This window comes from Vespula vulgaris, chromosome 4, assembly GCF_905475345.1.
Source record: "Vespula vulgaris chromosome 4, iyVesVulg1.1, whole genome shotgun sequence".
Lineage (NCBI taxonomy): Eukaryota > Metazoa > Arthropoda > Insecta > Hymenoptera > Vespidae > Vespula > Vespula vulgaris.
Window position 1 is genome coordinate 104079 of NC_066589.1, and position 27000 is coordinate 131078.

A 27000-nucleotide genomic window follows, 5' to 3' on the forward strand; every position below is an offset into this window, starting at 1 on the left:
GGAGTGTATTATTATTATATATGTATATATTTTTAAGTAGTAATTTTAAAAGCATTAGTTCAGTGCCATTTCTTTTTATTCGCATATTAATGATACAAGTGTAATGAATTTAAGTAATCTTTCATATTGCATAAAAAGAAGAAGTTTTACATATTAGTGCCCATATATTAAAACGTATGTTACTTTAATAACTTTGTTCATTTCATTAGTATGATCTATTTTACAACATTTTAAGTTTGACTCACAAAACTTTTTTATAATTATAAGAGTAATATTAGATATTATAATTTACATAGAGTATATGTAAAAAAAGATAGTTCTTTTACAATACAATTGTATACAATATAAAATATCTATAACAGTTTATTTTACTTCAATGTAATGTAAGGTGTCTCATTGAACTTCGATTAATTTATAATTAAGTTATTCAGACTTAGTTTTTGTATCTTCTCGATAATGCAAAAATACTAAAGAAAATAGGAATACACCTCCCATCATTGAAAAAGCACTGACATAGTATGGAAATGCACTTGGAATAAATCGTTCATATTGCGTGTGCTGTAAAGGACGAACAGACACTTGAGTTGTACTATATAAGTGCGTTAAACCCATACGAATATAATCTACTTTAAATTGATATACTCCATATACATCGGGAATCTTAAATCTTGCTTCATAGTGCCCTTTGCCAGTTGGCTTCATAGTCATGCGAACAAACGGATCAATTCGCACAAATTCTAGTTGTAGGTCGTTTGTTTCATAAGGAACCCATTTATCACCAGATAGTTTTTCTACATCGATGGAATACACAACATCATCTTTTACGGTATAGGCTGGAGGAGGTTGTGTTTCTCCAATTTTGTGATGGTGAACAGCAGAGACTCGTATTACTCCGTTTTCTTTAAAGACCCATTGAGTCATAGCTCTAGCCACTGCTTCATTTCCTGATTTTTCATATTTTTGATCACCTATACAAAATATAGATATACAAAATTTTATTTCATACTCAAATAAATACTTTAGCACATGTATGTAAAAATTTGTATTACCTTGTACTTTTTGAACTGATTTTGTAAATGCTTCGTCGCTAAAGAAGAAGAGTGAACCAGAAAATAAAACTCTAGCATTGTTCCTAGCTTGCAGAGCTCCAATTAATAAAGTATTTTTACCAACAGCATGGGGATATTCTTTGATCGGATTATTCGGATTATAAGAATAAGCAGAATTAGCTGTAGTTAATAAACGAAGTAATAAAGGATTATTAGCATCTGCTATTAATCCTGTTCCTTCATATAATAACGGAGGAATTTTTTGATTTCCTACAATAACGGAAGCATCAATTAAATTGGTTGGATTAGCTACTATCATGGTATGATAACCACTATCCGAAACATCATAATTCATATGATCGATGACAGAAGCCCCTTCTTCATCAATTTCAAAACCACATTCTGATGCAAGTTCACGTAATGCATCTCCTGATTGTGAAGATCCAGCAACCAATACATTTCCACCTCCATCAATAAAATCAGTAATAGCGTCTACACTTAAAGAACCACCGAATTCTTCTATGGATGGTGCGAATATAATTAAATGTTGATACAGATATTCTCCATACTTTGAAAGTTGTAAATTAGCATCATCAGCTAATTTAAATATTAAACTATATCCACTATCTGTAATTACAAATTCATAGATCGAAATATAAAAAAAAAAAGCATTTTACTCTAAATGTAAGATTCTTTTCATAGATATTATTTCAATTTCTTTCATTTAGAAGGTAATAGAAAAATTAGTCATAACTGTCAATGATAAAAAATACATCTATACACGTACCTTGTAACGTTCTGAAAAATATGGAATGTGTTTCTTTAATTGCAAGATTATCAAGCAATACTAAAGTTGGTCCACCGGCATTCGCAAAAGCGAAAATACAGAGAAAACATAAATATTTAACCGTTAAGTTCATTTTGGTTATCATCTACAGTTTTGCCACGAGACACGACCAGTGTTATCGTGCTAAAGCACGTAGGGAATTTAGTTCACGTTTAAATGGGCAACAAAATCTCAAATAAAAATCTGTGCTGATCGAAGCACTACCTAGTAGTAAATTTCAAAAGTTGTCGCTTATTACAATAAAATAATAATAAAATGAGTAATGTAAATGTAACAAAAATTGTAGAGTATTACAAAAATGTTATGTCGAAGGAGGTGTGTACACTGTCGATAATGTGGAGACGCTATGATGTTTACTGTTCGAAATACAGTGGATTATTAACTTATTACTTATTGAAATCGTTTCGGTTAAGTTTTACTCATATCTTTTACATCACTTATTAAATACACATTTAATTCATTCAAAGATTATTCATCACAGATTAAATTCATTAAAATTTTTATTTATCTGTTATTACATACATTACGTAATGAACATTTTTTGTTATTATCGTTTTTATTTTCCGCTTAATAATTTTTGTTAATTTATTTTGTACATATATTTATTGTTGTATATAATTGTATTATTCAGATGTTTGACTTTCATCTTCTTTAATATGATTTTTTATCCAATTCAGGTAACTGAATACACGAGTAAAAACATCTGGTCGATTTCTTGCACATGGAATACCCCAAGAAACAACTCCGACTTGTTCGTCTCCGTCGATAAGAGGACCGCCAGAGTCACCCTGTATATCATCGAGTATATCATCGAGTATATTTTCTTAATAGTATTATAGAAAATAATTCAAAAGTACATACATGACAAGCACCTTCTCCATATTGATTTAAGGTACAAATATTCGTGTCGGAAACAGGAATTCTAGTAATTATTACCATTGTAGCACACTTTTTTTGATCGATTACTTTTAATTTGATGTGTTGAAGTTCGTTCGGTGAATTTCCAGGATACTGAAACGTGTCGATAATGCAGTGCACACAAGTGACTTTATTTTTACGAATATATTTCTTTAAACTTATAAAATACTATAGTATAATATATACTTACGCTTGTTCTACCCCAACCCGACAATATAACATAACTGTCAATTTTTTGATAATTCTCTGTCGGTAAGTTAATTGGTTTTATTTTGTCGGTAAATTCAATATCCTTATCAACTTTAATCAATCCGATATCATTTTTTATTTTTCTTGGATCATATTCCTCGTGAGCTATTGTTACATTTGTTCGGTACAGATCACCACCTTTGTCTAAGGTATTAGTTCCTAATACAACGGTTATACGGCTAGCATCTAATCTGTTTTTATTTAATTAATGATACAATTATAAATTAAATAATATTTTTATGTTGTTTCATTCATGAATTGTTTTTTTCATTTTAATGGTAGAATGCTCTACTAATAGAATTTTTCCTTTATTATGAATATTATGAATATTTCACGTAAACTCACCCAGCAAGACAATGAGCTGCAGTAAGGATCCATCGTTTATTTAAAATAGAACCTCCGCAGAAATGTTTTTCTTTAATACGAAGAGAAGCTTGATGTGGAAATTGTCCTTCTTCTGCGGCCGAACCACCGACAATTTTAGGAATTGACGAATCAGCTGTTTCAAAAAAAAAAAGAATTTTTAAAACTTTTCTCTTTTGCAATAATATCAATCGCTATTTTATGTAGAATATAGTGTAGCTCACCAATCGCATCGTACATAGTGATTACACTACAAATATAAAGAAATAACAACATTTTGAATGCAATATATCAAAATACGTCTACTAAGCTCTGTTTTCTACTATAATTCCAAAATTCTCTCGTAACTTATATATATATATATATATATATATATATATATATATAAGCGACAAGTTTCTAACGTTACATGTATTGAATTTCAACTCATAAAAAAGAATATTTAAATATGGGTCAGATATAAGTGATAAAAAATTACATCTGAAATGTATCTCACGTACATTGAGATAACTGAAAGATATACTGGCGGTGTATTACTTATTTTACCGGAAGAGTACTATCGTGAGGTCAAAGAAGGCTGTTTGAAAAAAAAAAAAAAAAAAAAAAAAAAAGAAAAGAAAAAAAAATCGTAGCGCTTAATGTGACAATACTTGGGAAGTAGTATAGCAAGTAATAAATTAAATAATTAAATTACAATATTAATTATTGATCTTTCCAAATATTTATACGGATGGGAAAATAATATATGAAAATTGTTACTTATGATAATAATTCGTTATTATCGTACAGTTTGAATTATTTCGATTGTCATATATTATTGTATACGATTTCTTTAGACAATTATTTTATTACATTTCCAATATTTCGATCAAATATGAAAATTAAATTTTTAGTGCCATCTTCAGTCATTTAATGAATTTCACTACTAGAGTCAATGGCTGGTTAAATTTTCAAACCTTCTGTATTACAATGATTATTCTTACGAGGCACTGTTTTCGATATAAGCATATTGTATTTAATTTCACAGATTATTTTATTTAAAATAATCCTTTTTTTTTGTGTTTTTTATACTTTTGAACGGAAAGATTATAACCTAAAAAATTGTGTCTGCTGGTGACAGCAGTGCTGAGTATACGTCTTCTTTAACAACGTGTTAACTGTGCAGATGCGGCATTTAACAAACGTTTACCGCATAAAGTATTAATTAATTTTAAAAGACAATGACTGCAGAAACTGTAGAAATCGAAGCGTTGTCTATAAATGGAACTGGTGATGAAGAAGATGTTGTAACACCGTGGAATGTTACGAGTAAAAATGATACTGGAATTGATTATGATAAATTAATAAGTAAGTTGTGAATTAAGTATTCCATGTGATAAGAAATTCTTTATATGTGTAATTAAAATTTTTTAATCATTTGACATCTAAACTTTTGCAAGTATGTTTTTATAAAATGTTCAAGGTTTGTTAATTTTGTTTTGAAATATTTATATTGTTTCAGAGAGATTTGGAAGTTCCAAGATAGACGATGAGTTGATAACTAGATTTGAAAAGATTACGCAAAAAAGGCCTCATCATTTTTTAAGAAGAGGAATATTTTTTTCGCATCGTGATATGCACACTATATTAAATCTTTATGAACAAGGAAAACTGTTCTATCTTTATACAGGCAGAGGTCCTAGTTCAGATTCTATGCATTTAGGACATTTAATACCATTTATGTTTTGTAAATGGTTACAAGATGTCTTCGAAGTTCCTTTGGTGATACAGTTGACGGACGATGAAAAGGCTATATGGAAAAACATAGATATAGAAAGTGCTATCAAGTTAGCATATAATAATGCAAAAGATATTATCGCTTGCGGCTTTAATCCAGCTAAAACATTTATTTTTTCCAATTTAGAACACATTGGAAATAATCCAGCTTTTTATCAAAATATGATTAGGATACAACGTTCTGTTACATACAATCAAGTGAAAGGTATATTTGGCTTTGGTGACAGTGATCCTATTGGAAAGATTGCATTCCCGCCAACTCAGGCTGCACCGGCAATCTCTGGAACATTTCCCTTTATTTTTCAAAATAAGAAAGTTCCCTGTTTGATACCATGCGCTATAGATCAAGATCCATACTTTCGGATGACAAGAGATGTAACACCTAAACTTGGATATCCTAAACCTGCTCTGTTACATTCTACTTTTTTCCCAGCGTTGCAAGGTTCTAAAACAAAAATGTCTGCAAGCGATAGCAATACGGCAGTATTTTTAACGGATACACCCAAGCAAATAAAGAATAAAATTAACAAATATGCATTTTCTGGTGGGCAAGCCACTGTAGAAGAACACAGGCGATTAGGTGGAAATTGTGAAGTAGATGTGTCCTATCAGTGGCTGCGATTCTTCTTAGAAGATGATGAAAAATTAAAAAATATCAGAGAAGTAAGTTTTTCTTCATAAATAACTTTATTAGAGCATCTTATTGTACAATTTCCGAATAATCCTACGATTTAAATATTTCTAGGGATACACTAGCGGACAGATTCTCTCAGGAGAAATAAAAAAAGAGTTAATCGAAGTATTACAACCTCTTGTTGCTAAACATCAAGAAGCTAGAAGTAAAATAACGGATGAAATACTAAAGGAATTCATGACTCCGCGAGATTTAGGTTTTATAAGTAAAATTTAGCTGTTAGACAACTAGAACATCCGCACGAAACGTCCTTATTCGCAAGCTGTATTAAATTATCGTTAACTTTTAATTAATTTATCATTACGCAGCACATGTGTAGAGGCGTCTTTATACAATATCTGGGCCTTAAGGAAGTTTTCAAAGTTAATAAAATTAATTTAATTTTTCGATGATCCACTTGTTTCTTCATAAAACCCATGCTATTAATCTCTTCCTTTTACGTGATTACAGATATATGTGTGCAATTCTAATATATAGATAGATCACGATGTCATCAGTATCTGTTAAGAAGTAAATAATATCAAATGAAAATTTATAAAAGATTACGATTTCTAGTTATAGAAATGCAAAACATACGTTTCATTTTACGAAACGTTCGAAGTATAGCCACGATAGAAAATATCGTAGTACGAAAAACTTCCATCCTTCCGTTAGCAAACGATTCGGCCAAGAAGCTTTTCAATTGGATGGACTCAGCCGCAAGAAAACATTTTGGTGGTACGGGGAATGGGGATCCTCTATGAGGATGTAGATCAAGTAAAGTCGGCGATGTGAAGATATCTCAACGGAAATTCGACGATATAGTATGTTGGTGTCGGGTGGACGGAAAAAGTAGGATTGCAGGAGGTAGAAGAAGAGACGGAGGAGGAGGAGAGAGAAAGAGAGGGTGAGGAAATGCAAATGGAGAAGTCCAGTGTTTCCAGCACTCTTCGAAAATTGCGTAGCAGAGCCAGCATTTTATATCAAACAGTTCAATGTTTGCCGAGTAACCAGAGCCAATTTTGCCCGATAGTTATTTTCCGTGCCAACCCTTTTTCGAAGCTTTATGTTGATATTATTCTCAGACCTTTGGATAATAACGAACTCATCGAGTATTATTTATATTGAAAGGCTTATATACCAATCGAATGTGTAAGAGATCGAATAATAATCGGCCCTCTCTATATATATTTATGTATCTACTACATACTACACACACGCGTGTGTCGTATATATATAAATGTGTGTATATATATAAAGCTACATATATCCATGGGTGTTGAAGATACATCGAAGAGCATATCTCTTTTTATTTTTTGTGTATTCTATGGAGACGAATAAATATTTATATCATTTTTATCGAGGGGGTTGTGAAAAAGAACGAGCTTTGTAATAACCTTGCGACCGAAGGCCAGCAAGTGACAGAGAAACAATGGTTAAAAGGATTTTGCAATAAAGTCATCCCCGACTATCTTTATTACTAGCAAAGCGTATATTCATCGCAAAAGATTCAACGGAAAATCTTTACTGTGAGAGTTTGCTTTGATATTACGTATAGTATACATATGTATCACAAGAGATCGTAAAAGTATGTAAAATTGAGATAATTATTTTTTTTTTTTAGTGCAGCGTTCTATTCGGTAGTAAACACATACACACACACACACGCACATACGATACTATATTTCATATGTTTAAATCTGTTTTATTTCTTTCAGTTATTCTTTTTCAAAACGCTGAGTCCCGATTTATGCGAATACTTCTCATAAGAGAACGTACGACGCGACCATGTTACGGGAATATTTTTTACGGTAGAGAAAGAATAAAACTTATATAATTTCTCAGAAGTAACCGCGTCTCTCTCTTGGCTGTCCTCCTCCCGAGGCAGTCGTTATAGTTACACCGTATATTGTCTTGAAACAATGGCGTGGTGGCAAAACAAAGGGATAAGCGAGAAAAAAGGTCAAAGACGAGACCGGTGAAATATAATAATACTCGCGGAGCGAGAAAGCTCGCGTTTCATCGTAGCGGTTTAACCCTCTCTCTATATGTACATGTACAGGGTGAGTTTTTTAAATTGAGATATCTAAATATCTCGATAACAACGTATTAAAAAAGAAAGTTGCTTTATTTTTCGGAGCAAACGTAAAAGCATTATTTATTTTTAATGTGGTGTACGCTTTCAAGGTTATTTTAAAGTCAATTTTATATTTTTATGCGGAAACCTATAAGTTTTGAAACCGAATCTTAGTTCAACCAAAGAAATAAACAATTTTTACCTAAAATATTTTTGTATGTCGTCTTTATCTTCGATATTTAACATCGTTTAAACAAAAAACTACGGCAAATAGAAATATAAGAGAGAATAGATATTCTTTTGTAGAAAAATATTAATAAACATTCGAAACGACGGCCTTCACTTTCTATACACAGGATAGGACAGGACTAGACAGAATAAGACAGAACTAGACAGGGAAAAGCAAGATAAGACTCGGCTCAGGTCGGCTCGGGTTAGTTATTCCGATCGGTCAGTAAGTAGCCGATACCAATTATTTTGCAAACGATACATAGTAACAATTTTTTATCAGATATGATTTTAATTGGAAATGATCACTGCTATATAAATATGAATAATAACAAAAAAAATTATAGATACTTATTTAAAAAGATTATATTTACTTTCATAACTGTAAAAGATCACGAGTAAAAAAGAAATGTTTATATGCACTTCGTAGCTGACTAAGAATCATGCAAATTTTTCTTTATAAACTTTCTCGTAACTTTAATCAGTTGTGAGATATTTGCTTGGATATCTATGGATAGACACCCTGTATATATCTATACATATATATCTATGTATATCTCTCCCGCTCCATCCCTCACTCTTATTCTTTGTCTCTCTCTCTCTTTTTTTTCTATTCGTGGAATAATTTCGGAGATACTGACAATAAGTTAAAAGAGCTGTTTCGAGGATGAACGCGTAGAGCACGTCGACGTCTCTATATCGTAAATTATTTTCTTCTCGGACGTGTATCCGTGTAGCGATAAATTCAGGATATCATTTTTCGACGTTGTTCTATGATTTATTCGACATAGCCATCGTCATCGTGAACTCCAGATTCTATTTTCCAATCGTGATATACATACACAAAATACATGTTCGAATCAGTATTTCTATATTTTTTTTTTCAAACGAATCATTGCTTTTTCTTTTTTCCTAATAGGATGTCCTGAAGTTGTAAACAAATTTTGAAAATGAAAAATGTCCTTTTAATTTACATAACAATTAAAAATCTGGATATCTCATAAATAAGACAAACTCTTAAGCTCTTTGTAACAATTTCTGTCATAATTTGAACGTTTCTTTTTTTTTGTGTTGATGATTGCTTAGAATACAAACACACTTTTTATTGACTGCAGTGATTTTTTTTCAATAAAAGAAGATATTTTTTTACGGTGTTCCCACGATAGCACGTGCTCAAGGCGCAAAAGAACATCTCATCCTCTATTAGCCCAAATTTCGGTGCGTAGCGTTTAGTTGTATTGTAGGTATAGTAGGTAGTAGTATAGCGATGTGTTACGTTTTCGTAACCCTCACCAAATGCGATCCTCGACGGTTTAATGTTCCTGGATTTGCCTTGGGTAGTTGTAAGGATGATACATCTATGGTATACATTAAGCTACTGTGTTTGGCTTTTCTATTAGGCTAATCAAGACCGTGACTGTGAATACACGGAGTAGATGCTATGTATGGAGAGGAATACGGTTTGGAAGAAGGACTCTCACCTCCCCCCTTTACACTCCCATCATATACCCTCTTGATACCCTCTTTACACCCTGCACGTCGTCTCTGTCTTGGCTATGTGCTACCATGGTCGCGTATCCATGGCGAAATCGATGCCCTCGCGAGAATAGGTTGAAGCAAGCTTGAGTGAGAGGGTGTGTGTGAGAGAGAGAGAGAGAGAGGGAGAGAGAGGGAGAGGGAGAGAGAGAGAGAGTGAGGATAACGTGAACATGTCGATATCTCAACTAACATCGAGGATACGCACGCGGAATCCAGCGACGTCAAACCTTTACTCTTGTATGTCGACGCTATGTCGTTCAGGTACATGCAACTCAGCTTCGTTTTATTCCGATGCCGTTCGTGCGATTGACGTGCTACAATGATGACTTTACCTACCTCTGAGAGTCAGATTATTCCATCTATATATATATGTATTCATATGTATACGTATGTATGTATATACCGAAGTATATAGAATGGATATAAATGATTAATATAAATTTTATGAGGCTGATTAGAATTCGTTTGAAAGAAGATACATGGTGTATAGAGGTAATCGTGGGATATGACCATCTTTACTTATATTTTCTTGAGTATATTAAGTACTTGATTATTAAATTATCGAGGAAATGATTTTTAAAACATTTTCGATATTGTAGTTCGTTTGTAGATTTTAGCACGAATTAAACGAAACGAAAATAGAACAAATTTTCAAAGTGCACAAGCAATGAAAATTTTCGATTTTATTTAATTACTTACGTGTTACACAGTGCACCCTATATATTTGCTCTCGATAATTCCATAATAACGACGAATACGAATACGCCTTAAACAACATGCTCTACCCTCTTTCTGTTTCTCTCTCTCTCTCTTCGTTCGCATTACAAAATATTGTTCATGATGGGTTGAGCAACAGCTATAAAATGAATTTCACCTCAGCGAAATAGCCGAGCATTTGATTATTCGAACAATTCCTGGTATCGTCGTTCTCGTTTTCCTTAACATAATGCAAATAGTCATTATCGTTGATTTTTACGGATGTATTCGTAACTCCGTGTAATTCCATATTTCCGCGAATAAATTCGCAAAGTTGAAGGTCGCGAGAATTTAATTTGTTTCATCGACGTGCGAAATCTGGCGGCATTTTTTCAACTCGAACGAAACGATTTTCACACGTTTTCAGAGGATTCAAATCGAGCGTGGTTGAATTTTATTACTATTAAAATATTAACGTTCAGGATTAAAACATGGGAATATGCGCACGCACACATACACACACAAAACATGCGGACTAAAAAAACATACGAGAGAGATATTAATCGTTGATGGCACGAACTCTTGTATTAAAGTCATTATCTTTTAATGAAAATGACGCTCTTGTTCCATGGTAATCCGAATCGACGTGTATTTTAAAAGTTACGTTCGTTTCAATGTTTATCTTCTCAACACTTTCATGAGATACGTTTCTTTTTACTTTTTCTTTTTTTTTCTTTCCGTTATTTTTTTCTTGGAGTATCTCGTGACAATTTTGCTTGAGTCAGGACGTTCTCTGCTCGGTATAGAAGTCAAATAGAACAGAGGACCGAGAAAGGGTAGTAACAAGAGAAAGGAAGAAGTAGAGCGTGGAAAGAGAGACAGAGAGAGAGAGAGAGAGAGAGAGAGAGAGAGAGAGAGAGAACCAGAAGGGAGGAAGTGGGAGAGATAGATGTAACATTCCAAGGACATTCCTAGAAATTCGCGGGACTTAGAAAATTTGTAACTTTATAACTTTGGCAATTTCGGTACGCTCAACGGCCACGACGAGAAAGTATTAAGTAGGGTGATGTATGTCAGCAATATACTTAAGGCGAATGTCCGTCGGGATTTTAAAGCTGACACTTTGGATCAACGTTCTTCCACGAGAGGTCTTGCACGACTTTGCCCGTGTAATAAGGCAGGGATATTTTTAAGAACGTAAAAATGTGAATCGTTATGCTTCATTTCGTTCTCGTGTTTCGACCTATCTTCTATCTACATTTATTTTATTCTCTTTTTTCTTTCTTATTTAATATTCAAGAGTGAAAAAAGGGATCTTCTTCGTAGATCTAAAACATAACTTTTTCGATATTAGTTATAATATTACAAAAATAAACATGGGATAGATAGATAGATAGATAGATAGATAGATAGAGAGAGAGAGAGAGAGAGAGAGAGAGAGAGAGAGAGAGAGAGAGAGAGAGAGAGAGAGAAATATGCAATATCGAAGATTATGATCGTTGATGAATAGATAAGGCAAGGTAACGACGCTTTATATTAGCATATATTATGGACACATAGCTTGAGGAACCGATTCAAATGAGATAAGAATACCGTTAACAAATCTGTTTTCGAATCGTGAGTAAAAAAGAAATGAACATAAACGGATGATAGTTTTTCTCTCTCTTTCCTTCGTATCGTATCGTATCGTTTATGACCGATTATAAATTTTTCCGACTATAAAAGTTAAAGAGTTGGGATTTTATAATGGAAGATATATAGCACTGATAAGTTTCTCAAATTAAAAAGTAAGCGTGCGTGGCCGTGAGTCGAGCCTAATGAATCTCGTTTAAGGACTTTAATTATCGTAACATATACGTTTAAAAGGGTTGATTATCATAGCTTTTCACGACGAATAAGTACGTATGTATACTGCAGATTAATTTTTCAACATATTTATAGAACGTAAGTTCATATGTATGTACGTATATAGATTTATAATAGTTAACGACAATTTATAAATGATGTCAAAAATGTTAGTGAGATAAAAAATTTATATATATATATAGGTATCTATACGTACGTAAGTACATATATGTATATCTCGGATAAAATATTCGGTGGAAAAGTTGGAATTATTTTGAAATTGTATGAGGTGAGAGATTTGTACATGAGAGAAAATGGAGAGAAAGAGAGAGAGAGAGAGAGAGAGAGAGAGAGAGAGAGAGAGAGAGAGAGAGAGAGAGAGAGAGAAACAAAAAAAAATAAAAAATATATGATCGGAAGCAAGAGTTCGCGACACGTCTCATTGCGAGGCGGTTTTATCTTCTCCGTTTTGACGATCGACTTTATCGGAAGTTCAAAATAAAATAATATTTTCGTTGGATACGTGTGTTTTTCGTTTTTCCAGTAATTGGCAGCGACGATGTACGCTTTCACAATGACTGGACGTTATTGCGTGGATACTTCACGCTCGATTTTCGAGTGTCAATTAAAATATGTGATGGGAAATGTCGAAACAATGCATCTGCCAGTTAACTGTACCCGCGAGAATATCGAGCCCCGATCGAGCTATCGACCAACACGAGCAGACGACTGCATTTTGCTTCTCTCTCTATCTATCCCTCTTTCATTTTTTTCCCTATTTCTTTTAAAACCAAGTTTGTTTTTTAACACATTGAACCATCGTTTCGAACGCAATGTTAAAGCGCGTTGTGATTTTAATAAATCAGTAACTGGAAGACCGAGCATCGCTTGGTAAAAAGTATAACAAATTTTATATTTTGCTGTTATTTCCAAAAATTGAAATATTAAATTAGGCTCGATACAGTTTATTCTTATACATTTGTATAATTGTATAACTTATATGTATATATATACATATATTTGTAAATTTTATCTAATTATTATTTTATTAAACGTAAAAATGCACAGAAAACGAATCTAATATTATTAAACAAAACTTTTATACTAGTATATTTGTATATTTGTTAATTTCATCTTGAAAATATCTGGGCCTAAGGATATTGATGAAATGGGATGAATAGGATATTGTGACAATCTATACCCACTTTACATTTAGACTACCACTTTTATTTATATTCTCTGTACGTATAAATCACGATTATGTAATTATATAAGGTAACATACATCAATACGAAAACAATACAAGGGATAAAACGTTCATTGTTTCTTTTAGTTATTCACGCAGTTTCGCATTAGCTACCGAACATATCGCTTTATATGATAGAGTGTAGAGAAAATAGAGAAAATAACAAACACATCCATGAAATATTTTTATTTTGCTCGACCTACATGACATACCTCATTCATTGTAAACAAATTGTGTTTATAGGAATTTAATAACCCTCAATTAGTACGAATAATCGAAGTTGTAGGTATTATAAAGTCAGATTTAATCGGTTATTGGACGTAACTTTTTCAAAGGAGAAGTCCTTTCACGTTTCGAGACAATCCCTTATTCAGGCACGTTATTCAGGTTCTTATTAAAGGCACCGCCAATTTCAGGGGGAGAGAAACCAGAAAGAAAGCAGAAGGTAAGCAGGCTGACAGGCAAGTAAGCAAGTAAGCAGTGAGCAGACAATTGGACAGGCAAGGTCGACAGTCATCGAAACGGCCCCATGAATGGTCGTTTCTGAACGGACAGGCGATAGCCGACAGTTCAGAAAAGAAAAGAGGTAGTGTAACAGAGAGTTTCTCTTTCGATCCTTCTTCTATAGATCGTCGCGGCAGATCGTCATTCTCGATAAGAAGGATCTTAGTAATGTAGCTGTCTGGCCGTTTAATTAAGGAATCTCGAGAATATCGCTGCTCACAATTTACGGCATACTTACAGTAGGATGAAAGGTTCGGATATTCGGTTGAATCTAAACGATTCCAGATGGACGGCTATGAGTACGAGATCAACGCCGTACAGAACAATGATTTCTAATCGGCTTTCGAGGGTCCGTTTGTACAAGCCATGACCTACCAAATATGTTCCCCGTTAAGCGGAGCTAACTGGATAATTACTTTGGATATGATGCGATCGTTAACAGCTGACGCCGTGCGTACCGGTGTCTCTCGCATAAATTTTGGAAGATCTCATAGCGAGATTGTTTACCGATAGTTCGACGATAAAGGTTGAGCTTCTTGATCGAACGTAAATTGATTTTGCTACTTTTTGCCGCGAACCGATTTTATCGAGTTTAACATCACGAAATATTACCGGCATATTTCTCTCCTCTTTCGTGATGGTTTAGAAAAGGAAAGTGTCTGCTCGTTCACCGAGAACTTATCTCGTCTCTTCAAATTATTTTCCCATAATAAGCCTTTCATGACTTACCAAGCGTGGTATTGAAAGGGCAGTGATAGAGCGAGCGAGAGAGAGAGAGAGAGAGAGAGAGAGAGAGAGAGAAAGAGAAGGTGGGTGTAGGAGAGAGAGAAAGAGAGACAGCAGGTGGTAATATGGTAATAAGGTTTCAAACCTGTTTACGGTTATCTCTTCTCCTGATAGAGAAAAGGAGAGCATCCATGGATTTCAAACTGGTTGAACTGCTCTGGCGAGACCGAACGTTGTAAGAAATCCGATATGCTTTTCCGTTCTCCTTTAGTACATACATACAGGTATACACGCATACTCACGTACGTGAGAAGCGCATTCGTTAATTAAAAAGCAACAATCCGAGATACGATTAAGAATCGTAGAACGGATAAGATTACAAGAAATACCGATATTATATGACTAGTAGTCGTACTTGAATATCGAGACAGTAAAGAAAAGTTCGAGTATCAATCTTGTTAAAGAGCAATGGATAGATCGCGTAGATAGAAAGAGGAATTCTCAGTCACGGAGATACTTGAATTTCTCTTCGGTGAATCTTTGACAATATCCTACCTATGGCAATACGCTAGACGAGAAAGCACAACGGCAAATATATCGGCATATTTATCTCTCATCCTCAATCTTCCACGTTATCATGAAAGCAATTTCTGTCGACTCCGAGGGAAATTTCATCTTGTTTTAGACAGATATCCACGCGCGTCTCGTGTCATCGTCAGTTACAAAATTCTTTCGGCAATTTCTTCTTTTTCTTCTTCTTCTCTTTCTACTTCTACTTCTCGTACGTGAGCATAAACCTTGCGAGCTTTGAAAACGAAGAAAAATTTCAAGATATACAACGAGATGCCTTTCTCGGGCGAATAAAGTCGGTTAAAAAGAAAAATTACATAAACGTAGATACGTACGTTTATTATGTGTGTCTACCTGGTACTATACGCGTACATTGTGTATACGCGAATATAGGTGTATATGCATATGCGCGACACACACGCACGCACGCACGCATACAATATACACATCACAATCGATTCGCGGCAAACCGATGAAAATAAATCGTCGAGTAATTCAACGATTACGTTCGAATAAAAGTGGCCAATTTATCTTTGATAATCGATGTTTCGCGCGACCTAAAAACGGCTTTTAATTCAGCTCTTGTAACAACGTTATAGTTAACTTTTCAGTCGCCACTCAGCGTTTTCTATAGCGATTCTCTCGAGTTACTACGTAAACTCAGGTCTATTTTAATCAAAATAGCTCCGACATTGGAGATTTTCAAGAGAGAAAGGCCGCTACTGATTATCCTTCCTAATGAGATTAATACGCACGAAAGGAACAATGAGCTTAGAAAGTTTATTGATTTTTCATTAAAAGTTACTTCTTTGTAGACCAACTCCAGTCATTTTTCCACGATCGAGTATAATGAACGCAGGTATATTTCTTATTTATCGTTATTCTCTTAAACTAGTCATCGATCGTTGTGATCGTCTCTTCGCTAGAGAATCGTGCTCGTTTTTCGACGTGAAATGCGAAAGTCGACAGCATTGGTACCGTACTCGAAACCAATACGTTTCGAGTGTCGAGAGTAGCTACGCGACAATGAAACATAAATCTTAGCGGAAAGGAGCAAATAGCAAGCGACGCTCGGCGACCTTAACAATGATATACAGTCTGTTTCTACGAGGGTCGGCATCCCCTCTCATTGTCACGATCACTAGTGGTACCGTCGTCGCTTATCCGAGATACAGCAGGGAAATAAATAATAAACTGTTGTGGCAGTTAAAGCTTAGAAAGAAAGATGCGAACGAGTGTAAAACTCGACAATTTTTATCGTTTGAAAAAACGTGAAGCATCTTAAAACCTGTTTGGTTGGATGACATTAATAATACCAATGATCGATATATTATTATTTATTTATGATTGATGTTACGACACTACAAAATAGACAGTTTTTAGAAAGTATTTTTTTTCGTTCTATTCCCTTTTTTCCCTTTTTTTTTGTCAACACCAGCGACTAATCTCGTACGGCTATGGAAATATGGTGGGACAAAATTTGCTTGGTAGCTCGTCCGAAACTTCGTCGACGTCAAATCGAACCGGAACCGACACCGATGATATTCAAATCCGTGCTTGCGCGAAAGCAACGGGTGTCGTGCCAGCTTTCGAATAGTAATCTCGTAACTGTTTGTTCGGTCCGTAACACGGATTGCGATTCATGCGAGGAATTTCACGCACCATCCTAGCTTCTGTTTATTCACAGAGCGACGCCCTTGAACTCGCGAAAACGTCATCAAGGTAGAGGAGGTTGCGTCGTATATGTATCTATGTGATTCATTAGCCGAGCGAGAGACAAAGAAGGAAGGATATTTTGATATCTAAAATGAGAGGAACGGTTTTTTCGTTTTTTACCTGTCTGTTCTTGCCGACAGCATTCTTAGGATTTCGATCGCATCAATTTGTAAGTTCTGTCGGTCGTAAGGTGACGATGTTCGTTTGTTCATACGAATTTCATCTCCTCGTCGAACAAAATTCTTTGCCTCTCGAAACTGCCAGTCGGAAGGATTATTATCGTTAGTTTTGTTTTCCTTTCGTTTACCTACGCACAGACACACTCACATAGGCATACACACAGACACAAATTATATATCTCATATCGTTCCCGGAGGAGATAATCTTCCTGATTTATGACGAACGAGTTCGAAAAATCGACGATAGATGTTACATCGTTGCATGTAAGATCGTAGGATGAATTAATATATTTTATCGTTTGATCTCGCAAAGGTAGCCCGCACGAATAACGATTCTGATGGTTCACGAGTCAAAGAAACGTTTAGGTACAAGTTCTGAGATGTGGTCGGCAAGAGCGTTTACGTGGATGACAGATGAATGCGTCGGTGAATTCAAACGAACGCCGATAACAAGGCCTCGATGTTTCGCCTCGAGGGAGCCCTTCGAAGATGTTCGGTAATAAGACGATTAAGATTCCGTAGGAGTCGTTTCAATAATTTCCGACTAATGAAGTCGAGAAACATGAAAATCACCGATCGTTCCGCTCCTTTCACTACCGATGTTTCAAAATACAAATCTCCTAAGGATGTCAAATTTTCTACACCTTTAACAGAATCCTACGATCACCATTAAACGAACGTTCCTCTAATTGTAAATCTCTCTTCACGGCAATTATACAATTCGAAAGAATTTAATTAATTTTCTCGGAGCCTTTTCGTTAAAAAAAAGTCGAACGGAGAAGACTGAATTTTGGACGTTGAGCTCGTGGTCGAACTATTTCGAGTCAAGAATCGAAAATACTACTCGACGGCTGGCACGAAACACAAAAATCGAAGTTCATCGGGCCGATCGTGAATCTCGATCGGATCGCCGAACGATCTCCGATTAGTGTCACGCCCCGACCGTCGTCCGTTTATTCCAATAACGAGTTCCATGCCGCTGGTAGAGAAAAGAAAGGGTGCAGAGGAGCGGAAGAGTGACGAGCTTTACAAAGAGAGAGAGAGAGAGAGAGAGAGAGAGAGAGAGAGAGAGAGAGAGAGAGAGAGAGAGAGAGAGAGAGAGAGAGAGAGACAGAGAGACAGAGATAGAGACAGAGAAAAGCCAAACGTAACTCGCGCATTGGTCTGCGAAATCGTGTCGCTATTATTTGTCGACGAGTTGATTGTCGATTGGCTACGAACGCGTTCGAAGAGAGGTACTAGTAATTATTACGAGCTAGCTGAATTCCAAAGGGCAACAGAGAGTGTTCCTGTCCTACGGAAATGAAGAGACTCGCGATGCGAGTCGAGCGAGTGTAATGTAACGCTGCGAGCGAATCATTTTCTAATTTGCACGTTGGATTAATGCAACGACGTTCCGCATTTGTGCTTACATATATATGTATGTTGGTACTTTATAACTAAGTACATATCACTTTTCACCGTCTACCATTTTGGTCTTATGCTCTTGGTAGAACGAAGTCGTGATTTTGTTCCTGCGATGGTCGTTTAATAATTAAAGCGCTTATCTGGCTGGCATGAAAGTAGTTTTAACAAAATTGCAGGATATCGCATGGATGTAGTCCGAACGAATGTGTGTACGCGAACGTAGAGATAGACGTAGATAGAAAAAGGAGAGAGAGAGAGAGAGAGAGAGAGAGAGAGAGAGAGAGAGAGAGAGAGAGAGAGAGAGAAAGGACGATCGAGCGGCAAACAGAGGAAGAGAACAGTGCGAGAGTCTCTGAATACCAGACCATCAGAATGGACCACGTACTCCCCATTCTGCCGTTGTTGGTGGTACTGCAGTTGCTGCGCGGCAGTGCGCGAATGGATCTACAAAATATCGGGAGTGTTTGATGTGCTTCCCCATTTACTCAAATGGCGTGAAATTCGACAAAGCTGCTGAGTGGCACTGGCTACTAGGCTCGAATGTCCGATGCGACTAGCAACCAACGATGGCACCCTTTCCGCAAACTCCCATCTATCCCACCTATACTCTCTCTTTCTCTGTCATCCTCCCTCTCTCATTCTCTCCCTGACGCACCTCACCCACGGCATTTTTCTCATTCAACCGCTCGCCCTTCCGGTGGACCGCGAGCTCTGGCATACCCTTTTAAAGCATCACCGAATTTCATTTGGCGCTCGGCACCAGCTGATTAAATGCTTCTACCGGAGATGTAAATTCTCGCCCGCGGGATAAATGAAACGCGCGTCGGAAGTACTATCCGTTACTACCATGTCCCGTCCCTTTGACTTTTCGTCTTCGAAGCCGCACAAACTCATCCGATCTCGCATCACTGATATCATCTTCTTTTTTCATTTCTCTCTTTTTCTTTTTCTCTCTCTCTCTCTCTCTCTCTCTCTCTCTTTTTCTATCTCTTTTAATTCAACATCGCGGAATTATACGTGAACATTTTCCAAAAGCATAGATCGTTAAAGTACGTTAAGGTTTCCTTCCTTATATTACGTATGTCTGTACATATGCATTTCGTATCCCAACGAAATCATTCATGATAAAACAAAATTGTTCAAAGAACGTTGATCGGAGAAAAAAAATTCCAGATGTTTGCGAGACTACCAAGTTGGCCACATGCGTGGGTTTCTCTTGCGATAAATCTTCTTATTAGAAGAATGCTACTTTACACACTGACGCTATTTATTTGCACGAGAGCACGAGCCAAATCGCCTTCCTAGAAAGCGATTACTGTTAACACGTGTAATGATAGCGATGGTTTGTTAATGGCGAAACAAGAGAGAACGAATAAAAAATCAAATTCTTTAAGTTCTACTCTCGGAACTTTGTTTTGTGTTCTTTTCTATCATCATTGTCGCACGTATGCGCAAAAACAGGCAGAAACACAGACATACACAGATGGGCGCGTCATTTCTTTCTCTCTTTTTCTTTTACTTGCCCCGGCCAGTTAATAAAAACCACAGCCCTAGGGTAAAGATTAAATCGCGAGCGGAACTCCCTTTCTCTCTTTGTTCTCCTTCACGCAGAGAGCTCGCTATCTTTCATCCCCGGAGGCGCAAGGCCTTCCTCTACTACGAGGATAACTTTTACCCGACGATTTCGCCGTTGAAAGCGTTAATCTCGTCCATTGGTTCGAAAGATAGAAAAAGAAAAAGAGAGAGAAAGGAAGGGAGGGCAGGAGAGCGAGAGAGAGAGAGAAAGAGAAAAAAAGAGAGAGAAGCGGTCGAACGAGAGCGCGAAAACATAATCGCGGCGTGATTGCGGGTCATGGGTAGGTGATTTAGACACCAGCGTTCGGTACGGAGAGGGTCGGAAGTGTCGATGACGCCTCGGCTGCACTCGGATCAAGGATACGAAGGGAGCTGCACTAACACGATGGTGTAGGACTCGTTTACTCGTAAGCCAAGCGTATACCTATCGAGACCTCTTTATCGTCACGCATACACACATAAACGTATGGCGTAGGGATTTGTAAGGGTATCGGTAGGGGTAACTCTAGCGAGCGAAAATTCGTCGGTAAATATGCACGCCCACCTTTTCGATTCTCCTCGTCTCTACACACCTATCTCTACCTCTTTCCCCTTCTACTTTCCTTCCCTACCCTACTCCTCTTCCTCGTTGTAACCCCTCGATTCACGTTCGATCCCAGCTTCACGATAAAATAACAGAATAATCCCCGGGTATATCGACGTCGCTCTACCACCGCCGCTGGCACATTCAATTCTACGGAATCTCGTATCATCTGATATACACTTAATCCCTCGAGTGAAACAGTGACTGCGCCACCAATTCCGACGAGGGAGAGACCGACCGACTTGCCTGCGAAAGCGAGTCTGCTTCTGCTGAGCGCGCGCGTTCATGCGAGAAGGAGAGAGAGAGAGAGAGAGAGAGAGAGAGAGAAAGCGTGGAAGAGTGAGAGAGATAGAACAGATGATGGAAATGAAGAGGGAGAGAGAGAGAGGGAGCCGGTCGAGGAGTCAGGAGTTGGCGAATGAGGAAGAGGAAGGACAAACGGAGAGGCGGGCTTGGAAAATGGGAATGAAGACAGCGAGAGAGACAGAGAGAGATAGACGGAGACGGAGAGTGAAAGAGAGGAAGAGGGAGAGAGAGAGAGAGAGAGAGGTCGTCCAATAACAGTCACCCTCGTATTTCCTTTCATCCAGAGTCGAAGGAAACCTATGTCGATGAAACGGAATCTCAAGCCGGTGCCGAGAGCTGATATTTGCACCGACGATACTCTCGAAGACTGTTTAACGATAGTAGCTCCAGCTGAGCTAGTATTCTGTGGTATAGGTGCGTTATATCAACGGCTTCAAACGATACTAGTCACCGTCTGCTTCCGTTGACTTCGACCAACGTTGGTCCACGCGTTGATACACACCTGATATCTATCATTCAGTCCCCCTTTTTCCTTTCATTTTTTTCTCTTTCTCTCTTGATATTCGGAGCAACGTTGAATCTTCCTTCTCATTCTTCCATGTCGTAAACGCAAGCTCTCATGAATCACGAATTTATATGCACCGTATCCATCCGTACGGTATGTCTCGCCTTTGCAAATCGACCTGCTATCACGTATACGATTCCCCGTAAAATTCATCGACGCTTGTCTCTCGATCTTGACGTCGATACAACGCGACGAATATTTTACCTAGCCTGATCCGTCTTAAATCTTTGACGTTTGCCAAGATGAACGTAATAATTTTCGTATAAACGCTTAGAAGATATGGCGCGGAATACAGAGTGCTTGGAAATTATCTGTCGGAAATGTGCGATAAAGTGATATTACTCGAGGCTGATTTTCGGGAACATTAATTACATATCTAAGAATTAATTAAGTATGTCTTATATATCTTCGTAAAATGAATTATCTACAAGATAAATAGATGGTCCGAAGAATATTCTAATTTTGTCAGGATTATCGGGACACCCCGTACATGTCTCATACGAATTTCAAATGGTATCTACCGACGACGATAATGGATCGGATATTAGCGATCGATTTGACGATGGAAAATCATGGTCGCGCGTCGCTTACGCTTTAAGAAAATTTTCGCAGGATCAACGAAAAGACGGAAGACGGATTGGTTGCATCGAGAGGCTCTCGATAAAGTGGTAAAATGATGCTTGTCATGCGAGAAAGTTTTATAAGTATGAAAGGCTCGATGGTCTCTCTCTCTCTCTCTCTCGTTTCTTTTTCTTCTCCTGGCGCTACTCGAGTAGGTATAAAAATCTGAAAAGGCGATTAGGATATAGGTATCACGCGTGGCACGCACAAACGATCGGCTCGATCGGACAGCTGACTGCGAGCATCTTGCGATTAGGCCAATTGTAGGGAACTAGTGCGTGTCACTTTGATTCCGATCGACTCTGGATATATGTAGAAACCCGTAATACTCTGTGTTTACATAGTTTGGGATCAGTTTAAGCGCCTTAAGCACACAGTGTGGTGCCTAGGTGTATAAGAGTATTCGAACCAATCAACCGATTGACTAGCCTGCTGAGATTCGGCGAGCGTTTTATGTCGGCCTATCGTTGACGGATTAATTTACGATAATCTGACGCAAGAGTGGGATCCACTCTAGCGAAATTTAAATCCCGTTATTAATGCCGGCCGAAATGTTTCTAATAACCCTTTGCGTGTTCTGTATCAATAAATAAAACCTTTGAAACTCTACGTGTACATAATTACACAGATATGTTGTTTGAGATGCACGATCGGAGAAACGAAGAAATATAAATTATTTGACCAGTCTGTCGGTGATATAAGAAAGAAAAGGACCAATTTAAAACGCATAAGTCGCTACCGTTGCAAGACAAAACTCCTTGATTAGACACATCAATAATCATTTATCGCAGAGGACTGGAGAGGGAAATAAAAATCAGTGAACCCTAGGTGGTCTCTGTCCTTTCACTGTCCTTTCTCTTTCCTTTCTCTGTCTTTCTATCCTTCTCTCGATCCAAGGCATTCCTATTTGATTTTAGGCCGGTGTTCATCTCTCTCGCTCTCGCCCTGTCTGAAAAACAAACCGACTCGTGGACTCGTGTCGCCATTGACAAGAAGATCCTGCCGTGATGCAATCTCGACGAATAATGACCAGTCGTTCGCGAGAGAGAAAGAGAAGAATGAAAAGGAAGAAGTCTTCTTACCGTGTTCGTCTACGTGCTCGTGCCCTCGCTTCGTAGTCTGACGTGGATCGTCTTATTATTTATGCATTTATTCAATTGTATTTGAATAATTGGCCACCCGACAGCAAGAGAAGCAAATAAACGGACTTTCGCTACGCGGCGTACGATATGATTATAGGATAAGGGGATCCTTTGCGTATAAATCAGAGCAAACAATGCAATGCATGTTTATCAGGCGGCAAGCGTGTAGGTAAATAAGCGAGAGAGCTACCTTCCACCGACGTTATCCGAGTTTCGCGATAATTAACTCCGTGTAGTGGGGGCTCGATGAATATCGGGATTCCGTTTGATTTGATGTCAATTTAAGCAAAATATTTATCAATTTATTCCTGACGATCCGTTTTTTATTATTCTTAATCTTTGTATACAAACGTTTCATCCATTATTATCATTTTACATTTTCTCATTTTACTTGATCTTACTTCTTTTTTTTATATCGATGTTTGGCCCAAGAGAAAACAAAATTCCCTTTTCTGTTTGATTGTACATACATATATACATACCCACACGTATAAACGTCTACGAAATACCGGAGTAGTTAAAACGGCACTCTCTCTCTTCATCCTTGGTATGCAGCCAACGGTGGAGTACAATGTATTTTCATAAGACCACGACAAGGAAGTCTTCGCGGTGGTCGAGAGACGCTCGCGCATCAACGCAACGATAGAATTTGTGTGTAACTCTTGCGGGCACGCAGAGAGAGAAATGGAGAAACAGAAAGAGAAAAAGAGAGAGAGAGAGAGAGAGAGAGAGAGAGAGAGCAGCAGGCGGTAGCGCGGAATTTCTCTTCGAAGAATATGTACACCCTGGCGAGCTTCTACCATCGCTACTACTGAATTAATCGAATCGTTCTGGAGAATAACTTATCGTGGCTGCCGTACATGCCACTTTGCCCTCCAGCTATAATCAGTACGCGCATATAAGAGAGAGAGAGAGAGGGAGAGACAGAGGGTAAGAGTGGGTGTAGATACGCATAATGTTCTTAAGAGACGAGCGAGATATTATTGGTTCGTACATATATACACGCCGAAGATTGTTCTATGGTTAGCTTCTTACGAAACGCACCTCGTTGATGAGCCTGTGGCAATTTAATATCAATCCCTTTGTAATCTAAAGTCCGGAGCATGCAAGACATTAAAATTTCTTAAGAATTTTAAGTTCCTTCATTTTCCTGTGAATATTCTCGTCGTTAATTTGAAAAGTTATCTTAAAATTGATATCAAAAGACAAAAATGATTTAAGTTCTTATTCGATTCGTTAGTTATCTCGATAATACTTACCCAGTTCTATTCCAGTGGCAGCTTTAATTTCGTAGAAGGAAATTGGTCGGCGTTACCCTGAACGAAGTGCACACTCTGTTCCAATTATTAGGAACACCGTCTAAAATTGTACGTTTCACGAAGATTTCGGAACTCGAAATCGTTTGGAAGAGGGATGTAAGTAGAGAAGTGGTCGAGTAGTTCGGTGTCGGTCAATAGATCAAACAGGTTTCATTATTCCGAGATCGTTACGCCTCGACAGAGAGCGTGGCAAGTTGAAGGGTAGGGGCTTACCGTTCTTGCAACGAGAGGAGGAAGACGCGTCGCGTGGCGCACGGACGAGTGGTAGGAGAACGTTCCGTCTCTTTTTCTTGTTAGGTATATACAACGGTCTTTCTCTCTCTCTTTTGTCCTGGAACACTTGAGCTATCTTCGTTGCTCTACAAGTTTCTTCTCTCTCAACGACACCCGTACGACGACTTGTTCCCTCCCTCTCTTGCGCTCTCGTTCTCCCTTCTCTCTTATATACGCACCACCGTTGGACTGGCTAGCGTACGGCTCGTGCGGGTTCGGTAATACTCGTGTGCTTTCGGGCACGTTCGCCAGGGTAGCGGCGCGCGCCTCGTGTCTCGCGGAACATATCGTTCAGTATGCACCGTACAGTCGCCGCGTTGGGAGTGTATGGTTTTCCGTGCTGCGAAAATCGGCATTCGAATGAATACGAATGAATAGAGATATAGAGACGAAGATAAGGGAATAAAAACATAAAAAAAGATTACCGTTGAATAGTGCAAATCTATAAATTAGGAATCGATGCTTTTACTCGATTCGACAAAAATAATAGAAGATAGTGTCCTATTGAAAAGAGAAAGAAGATCATCAGACGTATTTTTCACTAGCTTCCTATCTTATTTTTTTACTCTCTCTATTTCTTAACTTTCTTGTGAAACGTACGTATAGATCGTCGTCCTCGTTACAAAGGGATCGTCGAAGGGTTCGTTAGCTCGTTGGGTGGATCCTTGAGAGGTCGCGAAGTGGTAGCGATTAGGTGGTGACGTCTTTGGGAGCACTCACGTCTTTCTTAATCCTCGAACTACCTCCCCATCAGGGATGACGGTTTTTGGCGAACAATGTACCTAACGGTCGATGGTAACGATCGAACGAGGGGGTAGCCACGGTGGAAGAAATAGATTGCGAAGGAAAGCGAAAGACAAAGAGGGTAGTAGAGCGAAAAAAGGAGAGAGATAATAATTGTTATGGACACCGACGCGACGAACGAGCGAGTTCGTATCGTTCGAGGAGGCGGGAATCCGTCGGTACAAGAAACGAACGACACGCGGCCTGGAGAAATCGATCGTCTCGAGTTTTCAACAAGTTGTAAATCGAGAAACCGCCATTTGTACGGTTTGCGAGGAGCTATGCGGTGAAGAAGTGTCGCGAGTGCGTGTTTCGCGGTCGGGACACGAATCTAACGTGTTTTCTCAGTTTTCCTTTCTTTTTTGTTTTTTTTTTTTTCGTTTCTTTCCAGATATATTCTTGTCCTTCGTACGATCCACGGAGGACACGATAACCCGTGCATTCGTGACTAACGTCGTGAAGTATCGATCGCATCGTCGAGTGATTCGCGAAAAGATCCTCGGAAGTTCCTTTCTTAAACGAACGTCGAGAGATTCTCAAGTGAGTGATTCGTGCCACCGTAGATCTATACTGCGACGTTTCGAGATCGACGAGTGGATTCGTTCTTGTGTCGGAACGTTTTAATCCAGTCAATACAATTGGATAGGATTTCGATAATCGATATTAGGTGAGTGTCATTATCTTTCTAATTATAATCCGACCTATCGTAACAGTAAGTTTGTACAAAAGCTAAACCGTATCTATAATTACACGATACGAACATATTGATAAATAGTTACGAAAAGTTCCCGCGGAAACAAATGGAACGTTCGATTTATCAATGTGACAACCTTTTCTTATGATAATACAACCTTTTGTAATTATTAAGAGGCTCATGGTTCGGGAAACGTTGTCATGTAGCAATAAATCGTGGCTTGCTTCCCGTTTGGATAATGAACGGGGAACCTGCTGTTACAAACGTCTGGCCTCGTTAAGGCGCATTAGAACGCGTTATAATACATCGCATTATCTCACCGGAGTTTAATGATTCGCGCTTGGTTATATTGAAATAAAATCAATATGCCAAAACATATGCATTCACAAAGATGCTTTCTCGATATGTTCTATCATGGATATTGATTTCGATCGAACTTGCACGAGCACGAAAATTTCGAGGTTGGTCGATTAAATTCTCAAAAAGATATAAGTATTTGATGATATTACGAAGTGGTTAAGTAAAAGAAGA

At 37.6% G+C, this 27000-nt stretch overlaps 4 protein-coding genes across 6 annotated transcripts in view; 2 read left to right on the forward strand and 2 right to left on the reverse strand.

Moving 5' to 3' along the window:
• Positions 1-58: 58 nt before the first annotated feature.
• LOC127063058 (dolichyl-diphosphooligosaccharide--protein glycosyltransferase 48 kDa subunit) lies at positions 59-2179 on the reverse strand. Its single transcript, XM_050992336.1, has 3 exons — positions 1837-2179; positions 1050-1676; positions 59-968 (listed from the first exon to the last, which is right to left on the reverse strand). The coding sequence occupies exons 1-3, from the start codon at positions 1979-1981 to the stop codon at positions 424-426; spliced, it is 1317 nt and encodes a 438-aa protein (XP_050848293.1). The 5' UTR covers positions 1982-2179; the 3' UTR covers positions 59-423.
• Positions 2180-2570: 391 nt separating this feature from the next.
• LOC127063185 (chymotrypsin-2-like) lies at positions 2571-25348 on the reverse strand. The gene is made up of 5 exons (XM_050992587.1): positions 25295-25348; positions 24933-25185; positions 3409-3562; positions 3005-3254; positions 2571-2907 (listed from the first exon to the last, which is right to left on the reverse strand). Exons 1-5 carry the CDS (start codon positions 25346-25348, stop codon positions 2704-2706), a joined length of 915 nt encoding a protein of 304 aa, XP_050848544.1. The 3' UTR covers positions 2571-2703.
• LOC127063059 (tryptophan--tRNA ligase, cytoplasmic) lies at positions 4363-6288 on the forward strand. Its single transcript, XM_050992337.1, has 3 exons — positions 4363-4773; positions 4928-5865; positions 5948-6288. The coding sequence occupies exons 1-3, from the start codon at positions 4647-4649 to the stop codon at positions 6110-6112; spliced, it is 1230 nt and encodes a 409-aa protein (XP_050848294.1). The 5' UTR covers positions 4363-4646; the 3' UTR covers positions 6113-6288.
• Positions 25280-27000, forward strand: part of LOC127063043 (hemicentin-2-like) — a 262331-nt gene continuing 260610 nt past the window's right edge. For all 3 annotated transcript variants that reach the window (XM_050992258.1, XM_050992259.1, XM_050992260.1), the window contains exon 1: positions 25280-26442. The gene's annotated coding sequence lies outside the window, so the exon portion shown is untranslated. The remainder of the gene's footprint in view (positions 26443-27000) is intronic.